The 12,173-nt window shown below is 38.5% G+C and overlaps 1 protein-coding gene across 2 annotated transcripts in view; it reads left to right on the forward strand.

Annotated features, from left to right (window-relative positions):
* Window positions 1–12,173, forward strand: part of rps6ka1 (ribosomal protein S6 kinase a, polypeptide 1) — a 216,073-nt gene that overhangs the window by 19,061 nt on the left and 184,839 nt on the right. For both annotated transcript variants that reach the window (XM_043717494.2, XM_043717496.2), the window contains exon 2: window positions 3,168–3,212. In XM_043717494.2, the coding sequence (XP_043573429.1) occupies window positions 3,168–3,212 (45 nt within the window). The remainder of the gene's footprint in view (window positions 1–3,167; window positions 3,213–12,173) is intronic.

Genomic DNA, 12,173 nt, shown 5'->3' on the forward strand with positions numbered 1-12,173 from the left:
ATGAAGAATCATAAGTAGTGCTTTGGTTTCTTCCTCCTTGAATGCCTGCAGGCTTCACGCAACATTTTTGAATGTAAAATTTAATTAGTTTGCTATGGAAAATCCTTGGAGGTCGATGTCCATACTTTAAATCCATAGTGCAAAATTAACTTCAGCAAAAGGTTTCAGTCAACTGTGTGCCTTCCTCCATCTTCATTGTCACCCTGACAGTGTCATGCACCCATTGCTTTGGCGTCCAGGCGTTGATTCTAGCCATAGCTGAATATTGAGTTTTTGTTACACTAACATTAGACCTAAGCCAGCGTAAAGATCAACCAATCACATTCGAGCTTGAAAATCTTGACACTGTTGGGCCAAAACCAAGACAGTGACTCGGCTTAAGCTAAAAGACTTGCAATTCAGACTAAATAGGTGCCATTTTTGATCTATCCAAAAGAATGATAAGCACGGTGGCTCAGTGGTTAGCACTGCTGCCTCACAGTACCAGTGACCCGGGTTCAATTCCAGCCTTGGTGACTGTCTGCGTGGAGTTTGCACATTCTCCTCATGTCTGTTTGGGTTTCCTCCAGGTGCTCCGGTTTCCTCCCACAATCCAAAGATGTGCAGGCCAGGTGAATTGGTCATGCTAAATTGCCAGGGTGTTAGTCAGGGGTGAATATAGGATGGGGGAATGGGTCTGGTGGGTTGCTCTTTGGAGGGTCAGTGTGGACTTGCTGGGCTGCAGGACCTGTTTCCATACTGTAGGTAATCTAATCAAATGAATTAATATTTTCTTTATTCGGATTACTGTGAACTCTTGGGATATATCTCATACTCCAGTATAGTCTCAAGGCTTTGTATTTTATTGCCACACAATTTTTACGTAAAAGTTATTGCAAAGATTATTTCAGCTTGCTGAAATCTGGGAGCCATCACAGTTTAAGGGATTTCTAGCGATGGTTTTGGTCTTCCAGATTTGTTTTTAAAACTCTATTTTGTCAGCACTTCTAAATCTTGCATCCAGACCAAGAGAAAGTGCGCATGATGTTACCATGTGTGCACCAGTGCAGCTCTGAACTGATGACTGAGAGATGTACCTGTTTGATGGATACGCAATCTTCTCTTCCTTCCTTTTCCTCTCTGGAATGAGCCCACAATAGCTCAGATGAGATCAGAAATTTAGAGAATTATATTAAACTTGTAGCTAATAGCCATCCACAGCTTTTTATATCTTGATATTCATTTAGATTGTGAAAGATGGCTTCTCTTTGCTGTAAAAGTTGCCTTAAAATAAAAAGGCTGCTTTTAGTTAGCTTTGAAATTAGGTAATATCCTCTACATTGGAAGCTTCTTTAAGCTGCCTTAAATTATGATTTCTTTTTCATTTTGTAAATTTTGAAACTGCTTTCTGTTTTTTCTCATTTTTCTTTACTATTATACTTTACACTTCCCGTACAGCCTAACAAATCAGCTAGTAATATTAAATTTGTTGTTGTGGACTATTTACATTGCATGAATTTCACTACCAAAGTAGCTGCCAATATTTAATTGTTTTGGTATCTGTTTAACATCTAGCACTGAGCTTGAATACTACTGAGATCACCTTTACAATATGAGTTGATGTCATTTAAAAACATAGAATGTGCCGATGTGAAGAATTTCTCAATGGTTGTCACTATCAAGGTTAGCATTATTGCCCATGCTATATGAATCAGAGGAATTTGTAGGTGATGATGTTGCCAAGCACCTATGCCCTTGCTGTCTTAGGCAGTAAAGGTTACCAGTTTGGAAGGAGCTGTCAAAGAAGGCTTAGCGAGTTACTGTCGTGCAAGTCTCACAGCATCCTGAATTGGAACTACATTGCCAGTTCTTTGCTGTTGCTGAATCAAAATTCTGAAACTCCTTATGTAATAGCACATCTGCACCACATAGACTGCAGTGATTCAAGAAGGTAGCTCACCAACATCTTTGAGATGAATTATGGATGGCTAATAACTGCTAACTTTGTCAATGACACCTACATCCCATATATGCTTTTTGTTTTCAAACAACATTTATAATCTTAACTTAGTGCTTTAACATAATACCTAAATGATTTTGGAGGGAGATGATCAAAGTGAATGGAGGAATTTTGAAAAAAAAATTCCAAAGTGTGCGCCCAAAACATTTGAATATTTTGTTACTGTAGGAGGAATTGGCAAATTTAAGGATGCAAAGCATGCAACATCAGGAACAAGAAGGGTGCAAAGAACTCTGAGATGAGTTTTGTTACAGATGTTGGAAAAGGCAAGATCATTACAAGATTTACAGATAAGTACAGGAATTTGAAAATTGAGGTATTGGAGGATCGGGAATCAGTGAAACAGGCTATAATATATGTAGTAGAGTTGCGATCGAGATGAACTTAATGCAAGAAAAAAACCAAAGCATGAATTGGCAGCAGTGGTCATGAGATGGGAATTACAAGTGGGTGTTGGAGGAGACATAGAAATTGATAGTTTAGTGGTTGCTGGCATGTGTGCTTTGAAACTTCAAATGGGCTCAGTCTGAGAAAGCTCCCAGGGCAATGGAAGAAGTCCAACCCTAAGATTTGAGTTTTTGATGGGAAAGGAACTCTTTGATTTAGTATAGCCAGTGGTTGAGTTGAAGTATGTACCTCATTCAGCATTTGATTTCAGATAACCAATGAGATGGCAGACAAGTCGTAGAGGATTTAAATGATAACAGAGAGCTAAAACTAGGCTTGTGATCAAATTTGTATGAATTATGCAAGAAAGCGTCTTCTTAAAAGTCAATGTTTACAGCCTTGTGAAATTGAGATGAATGGTCCCCTACACTTGACAGATCAACCTCCCCTTTTACTTTATGTGAAACAATGTGAAATCAGAACATGTTTTCTGTTTGGATTGAAAATCATTCACTTGAATGTAATAATCCAGCATAAAAAAAGATGAATGGTAATTAAAGTGGGAGAATTTAAGAAAACATTTTTTTCATGATCTGTATATACTGAAAACTCCTCTTTCCATGCAGGCATCATCACATTGAAGTGCCCTTGCTCCATTTTGAATGGAAAACTTATTGTGTGGCTGGTCGAAACATTTTTTTTTATAATCTTTGTTTATTGATACAAAGTTCATACATTCTGTTTAGCTAACAATTTATTTTCTGACTTTTTTATTTTGTAGAATGGGCATGGAACTTCAGAAGAAACAACAGACCCTCCAGTGCAGGTACTAATGCGTGGGACATATGCTAGATAGGGAAGGTACAGCAGAATTGCAATTACCATATGTGTCTGAAGTGCTGGAAAGTTTTAATACTTAGGATTAAATTTTCTGATGACTACTAATAGAGTTCAATATAAACAACAGTTTATAACTAGTTGTGGTTCTTCTTAGTCAGTTCACTAAATTGATAATTTGTGTTATTTATCTGTTTAATAGAATGATTAGGTGTCCTTCTGTGTGCCAGATTGTCTTATGAAAAGGAATGTGAAGGAAAAATATGTTCTATAAGGTGAACATTGACTGTCAGCACAAGGTCTTTGTAGATTGGCATATATAAAAGGTTTTTTTTCATGCACTAATGCAATGTGAGTGTTGTTGTTTGAGCCAGGATTTAATGCCCATCCTTAGTTACTCTTGAGAAGCCTTTCACATTCTATTCCAAGAATGGGTTATTTGTTCTCTGAGGGAATCAGAGGGAAGTCTCATTCCATTGGAAGCCATCCACTGAATTCTTTCATGGGTTTGTAAAAGCAATAATTAGAATCTAGTATTCAAATTTTAAAATGCAGGCTATGATGAAATATTTCCATCTAATTGTTTAAAAAATAGTTTAATTGAATGCATATAACCTAATATTTAAATTAAAGATTCTTTCTAATACTAAAGTCAGGTATATTTGTCCTGTTTAACGTGTAGTATGGTTTTATTCTTTTCATCCCAATAATTTCTAATACGAAAGCAAAATTAAACAAATCCTGGACTTCTGAAAAAGAAAGGAGATATTACAAAATTTTGAAGAGGAGCATTTCTGCAGGTGTTCAGTGTTTTTGGATCTAAGATTAATGGCAAAAGAACTAATAGTACCATGAAGAAGTTTTGTTTACTCAAATGTGGTTAGAATTTGAAATGTATTACCTGAGGTGGTGATGAGGCAGGCTCAGTTGTAGATTTCATGAAATAATTCAATAAGCCTCCTGAACATAAAATTGCAAGATTATGAAGAAGGTGCAAAGAGGTGGAATGAGTTTAATTGTTCGTCCAGAAAGCAAAAATGGTACCAGTGGACTGAGTGGCTGCCTCCTGTGTTGTAACAATTCTGCAATATAGCCTAACATCGCTTTGTGCTTCTGTGTCAAATTTTGCTTGATGGTTCTCTGAAACCTACAGAGAGGCTTTTCTGTGTTAATGGTGCTACAGAAAGGCAAATGGGTGCACATAGGCTAAGTACTTGTTTGTGACTATTTTAGATTTTAAGAATTTTGCAGTTGGTAATCTGATATTTAGAATGTGATTCAGCCTGACCTGCCCTTCTGCTAGAATGGTGCTTGTAGGTTGTGAGAAGCTCCTTTGAATAAGAGTGCATTCCTTATGGACTGTGGTGATATCAATGGCATCAATAGCAACTTGAATGTTTCACATAATTTTGTGCTCGGAAAACCAGTGTGGTTATCAGCAGATTTCAAGTTTTCAAGGACACTTTCTTACGTCCATTCAAATTTTTGCCTTTTTTCAATAGATTTGTTAAAGGTGCAATGATGTTCAGGAAAACGGACGATAAAATCCACTCATCCCAACATAATGCCCGATTTCATGTTTTGTTCTGAACAGTAAAATCGAGAATACCCTTACTTTCACTTCTCAATGTGCTACATGTCCTTGTCCTATATTGTGGCCCAAATAAGTCACCTTTGCTTTGGCAAATCTATGATTTATAATTAAATTGGCTTTTTGTAGCCAATTAAACATTTCAGTTAAGTGGTGTAATTGTTCTTTCAATATTTGGCCATGAGCTACCAAATTGTTGATGTGAACCATTCAATAACACAGCTCTTTAATGACTTTATTGGTGAAGGATTGGAATGTTATTGGTGCATTTTTCATTCCAAATGCTATGACTTTGCATTGATAATGGTTACAAAAGTTGATATTTCTTTGGCTCTATTAATCAACAGAACTTGCCATTATCCCCTAGGTTGCATGATTTGATGGAAATTGTGTGTCCAGTTCATTCAATGCAACACTGCAAGCTTGGATCAAGACACAAGTTTACTTTTGTTATTATATTGATGTTATAATAATCAACATGAATCGTTGTGATTCGTCTGAGTTTGGCACCAGCACAGTAGAACAAAGAAGAACAAAGAGAGTAACAAAGAAGAGTACAGCACAAGAACAGGCCCTTCATCCCATAAAGTTTGCGTGAAACACGATGCCTTTTAAACTAAAAATCTTTTACCTCATGTGGTTTATATTTCTCAATTCGCTATCTAATCAAAAATCTGTCAAGATGACTCTGAAATGCTGTTGTGTCTGCCTCCATCATTTCCTCTGGCAGTGCACTCCAGGCACTTATCACCCTTCATGTAAAAGACTTGCCTCTTGATTCTACTTTAAATTTACCCCATTTATCTTAAACCCATACTCCCTACTAATGACATTTCTACCTTGGAAGAAAGTCTCTGACTATCTATTATGTACATGCCTATCATAATTTTGTAAACATCTATCAGGTCACCCCTCATTCTTCAATGTTAAAATGGAAACAAACCAAGTTTGTCCAATCCCTCATAGCTAAAACCCTCGAAACCTGGCAACATGTTGGTAAACTATTTCTGTATCCTCTCCAAAACCTCTGCATCTTCTGGTAGTGTGTGACCAGAACTATACGCAATATTCCAAATGTGGCCAAATTGAAGTTCTATGCAGGTGCAACATAACATACCAATTTTTATATTCTATGCCCAACTGATGAGGGAGAGCATGCTAAATGCCTTTTTGGCCATCTTATCCACTTATTTTCTCTCTGAAATGTGGAATTCAGGCCTGAAATGTAGTGTCTGATCTATGGTTTATAATTTTCTTTAAACAATTTAAGTGGTTCTCTTACTTCATAACCATATGGCTAAATGCTGTGGACCATTGGGAACATTCCTAATGACTAGTAGTAACAAAGGAATTTATCAGACACAACAATGGAAATTGCTGGAGAAGCTCAGCAGATCTGGCAACATCTGTGAGGAGAAATCAAAGTTAACGTTTTGAGTCCGTTGACCCTTCCTCAGAACTATGGTAGCTAGGAAAATGTCGATTTATATGCAGAAGATAGGATGGGGGGGAGGGGATAAAGAGTAAACAATAGGTAGAGATAGAGCATAAAGAGAAAGAAGAACAGTTAATGGAGACTGTTAATGGCTAACAATAGATAAAAAAATGTGTAATGGCAGACTATGTGATAACAAGGCCCTGGTATGTGTGGTAGGGGGCTAGGACATGGGGGAGATGAGGCCCTAAAATTATTGAACTTGATATTGAGTCCAGAGGACTGCAGGGGCCCAAGAAAAAAATTAGGTGGTGTTCTGCCAGCTTGCGCTGAGCTTCGCTAGAACACTACAGCAAACCTGAGACAGATATATTGTCCAGGGAACAGGGTTTTGTGTTAAAGTAGCAAGCAACCAGAAGCTCAGGGTCTTTTCAGCGAACAGAATATAGATGTTATGTAAAGCGGTTACCCAGTCTCCACTCTGTTTCCCAATGGAGAGGAGACCACATTGTGAGCAGCAAATACAGTGGACTAGTTTCTGAGAAGTGCAGGTGAAGTGCTGCATCATTGGGGAGGTATGTTTGGGCCCTTGATACTGAGGAGGGAGGAGGTAATTAGGTAGGTGTTATACAGTCTGCGGTTGTAGGGAAGGTGCCATGGGATGTGTTGGGAGTGAAGGAAGGGTGGACCAGAGTGCTCCACAGGGAATAGTCTCTGTTTTAGGCAGACAAGGGAGGGAAAGTGGTGGTCTGGTGGTGGCATCTTGCTGGAGATGGCAGTTATAGCGGCTGATGATCTTCTGGATGTGGATGCTGGTGGAATGGTAGGTAAAGTTAAAGGGAACCCTATCGCTGTTGCAGGAGGGAAGAGAGGCATTGAGGATGGAAGTGCGGGAGATGAGTCTGACCTGGTTGATGGCCGTGTCGACTGCAGTGCTGGGGAATCCTTGATTGATGAAGAAGGTAGCCATTTCAGAGAATCCCTTATCGAAGTTGGCCTCATTGGAACATATGCAACAGAAATAGAGGAACTGGGAGAATGGAATGGAGTCTTCACAGGAAACAGGTTGCAAGGATGTATAGTTCAGGTAGCTGTGGGAGTGGGTGTGTCTATAGTGGATATTGGTGACCAGTCTATCCACAGAAATTGGAACAGAGATGTCGAGGAAGAGAAAGGAGGAGTCAGAGACAGACCAGATGAAAGTGAGGGCAGGATGGAAATCGGAAGCAAATTCGCTGAATTTTTCTAATTCCAGACAAGACGGGAAGCAGCACCGATGATATCATTGACATATCAGAGAAAGAATTGTCAGTGGGGCTAGAATAGGACTGGAACAAGGAATGTTCCACGTACTTCATGAAGAGACAGGCATACTTGGGGTCCATGCGAGTACTCCTGATGACCCCATTGACAGGAAGAAAATGAGAGGAGTTAAAAGAGGAGTTGTTAAGGGTGAGGATGAGCTCGGCTAGGCTGGGGAGAGTGGTGGTGGTGGTGGTGGTGGTGGTGCGGTGGGGGGAATAGTTCATGCTTTGTGTGTTTGAAATCGTATTTCACTAACTTGATTGAGTTTTTTGAAGGGGTGACAAAGAAGATTGACGAAAGCAGAGCAGTGGATGTTGTCTACATAGACTTCAACAAAGCATTTAACAGATTCTGCATGGTAGATTGGTTGGTAAGGTTAAATCACATGGGATCCAGGGGTAGCTAGCCACGTGAATACAAAATTGGTTTGATCGTAGGAGACAGAGGATGGTGGGTGGAGGGTTGCATTTTGGATGAGAGAACTGTGACCAGCGGTTTGTAAGAAGGATTGATGCTGGGTCCACTGCCTTTCATGCAATTTGGTAAGGCAAACCAGGGCATGACTTATACAGTTAATGCTAGGGTTCTGCGGGAATGTTGCTGAACAAAGAGACTGAGGGGTACAGGTACATACAGGTTCTTGAAAGTGGAACTGCAGGTGGACAGAATGGTGAGGAAGGTATTTGGCATGTTTGCCTTCATTGGCCAGAACATTGAGTTTAGGAGTTGGAAAGTAATATTATGGCTATGTAGGACATTGGTGAAGCCACTTTTAGAATATGCATAAAATTCTGGTTGTCCTTCTGTAGAAAAGCTGTTACGTTTCAGAGGGCGCAAAAAAGATTTACAAGGATGTCACTGGGACTGGACGGTTTGACCTGTTTAGAGAAGCTGAAGCGTTTTTTCCTGGAGTGTTAGTGGCTGAGGGATGGCCTTATAGAAATGTATAAAATCATGAGAGGCACACACAAGGTGAATAGTCAGGTCTTTTTCCTCGGTGAGGAAGTCTAAAATTAGGGGGCATAGGTTTAAAGTGAGAGGGGAAAAACTTAAAAAGGACTTGAAGGGTTAATTTTCATGTAGAGTGGCATGTATGGAATGGGCTTACAGAGGAAGTGATGGAGGCAGATACAATTACAGCATTTAATTGATGGAGGTATCTGGATGGGTATATGAATAGGACAAGTTTAGAGGAATATGGGCCAAGTGGGTCTGTTTCCATGCTGTACATCTCTATGACTCTATGACCGTATAAAAATACAAATAATAAACAAAAATAAAGCTCTTATGTTTGTATGCTGTTATATTGAACATGGACATGCAATTTTAAGAAAATGAGGCACATTTCATCTAACTATCCAATCTAATCTTGAAGTTTCTGTTTTAATCACTAATGCCAGAATTGAATTCCACAGTCTTGAATTCTTTGTAATTCTACCTCCTCTCTATTTGAATTGTTTTAAATTTAATCTTGTACCTATGGTTCCTAATTTTGTATCTCACAACAATTGGACACTTTGAGTTTGTTTCTATTTATTCTATTCTATTTTTGTGCAATATTTAAACACTTCCATAATGTGGTGAATTTTGTTTTGATAAATGGAGAAAAGAAATTAAAACAAGTTGATTTTAATCAGAAACCTGTATTTTGGAAATGCTTTAAAATACTCAAAAAGAGAACAATTTATTTGCAATGCGGAGCTTAATTTTGTGTAGATTAATGTGGAAACCATTATCATGCAGCAATATTCCTCAAATTGCAATGATTAATCTGCTTGTGGTGATAATAATGTTGATGAGAGTAGTGAAGGAACTAATGAATGCAGGGATAGGACATAGGAAGATTTTCCCTGCTAACTACTTATTCCTTGTTTTGACATGAACATTTCTAATAATATTGTTGCTTATTTTTGAACTTATGCATTTTTTCTTAATCACTTTTCCTTTTTGATCCTTAGTTGAAGATGTTCCTCCCCTTTTACACACAGTAAAGACACTCATTAGGAAGTTTTTATTAAATATGTTGCCCCTTTTTTAGTAGCTTTAAATTCCAGGAACTAAGCAAGACTTCATCTTTATTTCCAGTTGCTACTTCTGTTGCTTTTTTAAGCAACATTACATCGAGATTTTACTGTAATTTTGTTTCTACATGTTCACTGTACCAAGAACTAATTATCTCTATGTAACAATGTGATACAGAATCATTCTAAAAGGTTCATCCCCTCTGCTGTACTTGTCTATACATAGTTCTTCTAAATGCTTTGGAATCTGTCACACTTTGGGAATTTGGAATACATTGAGGCTTCATGCAAGTGAATTTCATCAAATTGTTACAACTTGTTTTGCACTTAAAAACATTCCAGAAAATATATAATAATGGGTGTGTCTGAGAAAATGTTGTAAAATTCCATTTAAACATCATACCTTATACCTTATTCTCTTAGAGAAAAGTTCAAAATAAGATATTCTCAAATCCTTCAGATACAGAAAATACTGAAATTTTGATTAGCCTCCTTTAGTGCTGTAAGAATTCCTTGATCTATTAGCCCATTGTGTCTGCACTGGCTCTTCAAGTGAGCATTATGACTTATGCCATTTTCCTGCCTTTTCCTCATACCTTTGCACATACAGTAGTTTCTGTTTAAGTAATTATCCACTGCCCTCTTGGATGCCTTATTTGAACCTGCCTTCACCACACTTCCAGGCAGTGCATTCCAGACATGAACCAGTTGTTCTGAGAAAAAGCTTTTTCTCACCTTGCATTTGCTTTTTTTAGCAAATTATTTTAAATCTTTCGTAGCAAGTCACGGAATGGAACAGCAATTGGAGATGGATAGCAAATACTTGTCTTGCCAGCAACATCTGCAACACATAAATCCCATTAAATAAATTTCTATGTCCATAGTAAAATGTTAATCCCAACAGCATGAGTTCTTATTTTGCAGAGTACACTTTGTTAAATGCCTTCTGGACATGTAATTGCTGTACATTTCCTGCTTACCTTTCTACATTGCTTGTCAAAGAATTCCAACAATTTAGTCAAATATGATTTCCCTTTCATTAACTTTCTTGTTAATAGATTCTACTATTTTCTTACGTCAGACTAAGCAACTAAGGAATAAGAAATTCAGTTATGATGATAGATTAGAGAAGTTCAAAATGTTCTTCTTAGAGAAAAAAGACAAAGAGAATATGTGATAGAAGTTTTCAAAATTTGGATAGAGCAAATAAGGAGAAACTGTTCCTGCTCATAAAAGGAACAAGTACAAGGGGGCAGCCATTTCAGAAAGCACTTAAGAGTCACCACTTTGCTATGGGTCTGAAGTCTTGTGTAGGCCAGACCAGGTAAGGATGGCAGATTTCCTTCTCTAAAAGATATTAGTGAACCAAGAATTTTTTACAGCATAAATTTAGACTAATTCCAGATTTATTGATTGAATTGAAATTCTGCTGACATGGTGGAATATGTTTCATGACTTCAGAATACCAACCTGAGTTTCTGGATTACTACTCAGGCAACATTATCATTACATCACCGCTTCCCCTGGCATTTAGGATAAGGTAGAATTGGTCATGTATAGATTATAATGCAGCTAGTGAAATGCTACAGGCATCAATGTTGGGTCCTAAATCATTTGCAAATTATATCAATGAGTTAGGGCCATAGACTCATAGAAATGTACAGCATGGAAGCAGACCCTTCAGTCCAACTTGTCCATGCCAACCAGATATTCTTAAGTTAATCTAGTCCCATTTGCCAACACTTGGCCCATATCCCTCTGTACCCTTCCTATTCATATACCCATCCAGATGACTGTGAAATTTTGTAATTGTACCAGTCTCCATCACTTTCTCTGGGAGCTCATTCCATATCTGCATTCCCCTCTGTGTGAAAATGTTGCCCCTTTGGTCCTGTTTAAATCTTTCCCCTTTCACCCTAAATCCCCTTTCACCCTAAACCTATGCCTCCAGTTCCGGACTTGCCCACCCCAGTGAAAAGATCTTGATTATTTACCCTATCCATGCCCCTCATGATTTTAAACCTTCTGTAAGGTCACCTCTCAGCCTCTGATACGCCAGGGAAAACAGCCCTAGCCTATTCAACCTCTTCCTATAGCTCAAACCTTTCCACCCGGGGAACATCATCGTAAATCTTTTCTGAACCGTTTCAAGTTTCACAACATTCCTCTATAGGAGGGAGACCAGAATTGCAAACAGTATTGGAAAGGTGGCCTAACCAATGTCCTGTCCAGCTACACCATAACCTCCCAACTCCTATACTCAATGCTGTGACCAACAAAGAAAAGCATACCAAATGCCTTTTTCACTATCCTATCTATCTTTGACACCACTTCCAAGGAATTATGAATCTGCTTTCCAAGGTCTCTTTGTTCAGCAACACTCCCCAGGACCTTACCATTAAGTGTATAAGTCCTGCCCTGATTTGCATTAGAGACAAAAAAACTGCAGATGCTGGAATCCAAAGTAGACAGGCAGGAGGGTGGAAGAACACGGCAGGCCAGGCAGCATCAGAAGGTGGAGAAGTTGATTGTTCAGGTATAACCCTTCTTCAGGACTCCTGAAACGCTGACTTCTCCACCTCCTGATGCTGCCTGGTC

The sequence above is a fragment of the Chiloscyllium plagiosum genome, unplaced genomic scaffold (genome assembly GCF_037043375.1).
Source record: "Chiloscyllium plagiosum isolate Xiang-an unplaced genomic scaffold, Cpla_swu_hap1 HiC_scaffold_30, whole genome shotgun sequence".
In the NCBI taxonomy this organism is placed as follows: domain Eukaryota; kingdom Metazoa; phylum Chordata; class Chondrichthyes; order Orectolobiformes; family Hemiscylliidae; genus Chiloscyllium; species Chiloscyllium plagiosum.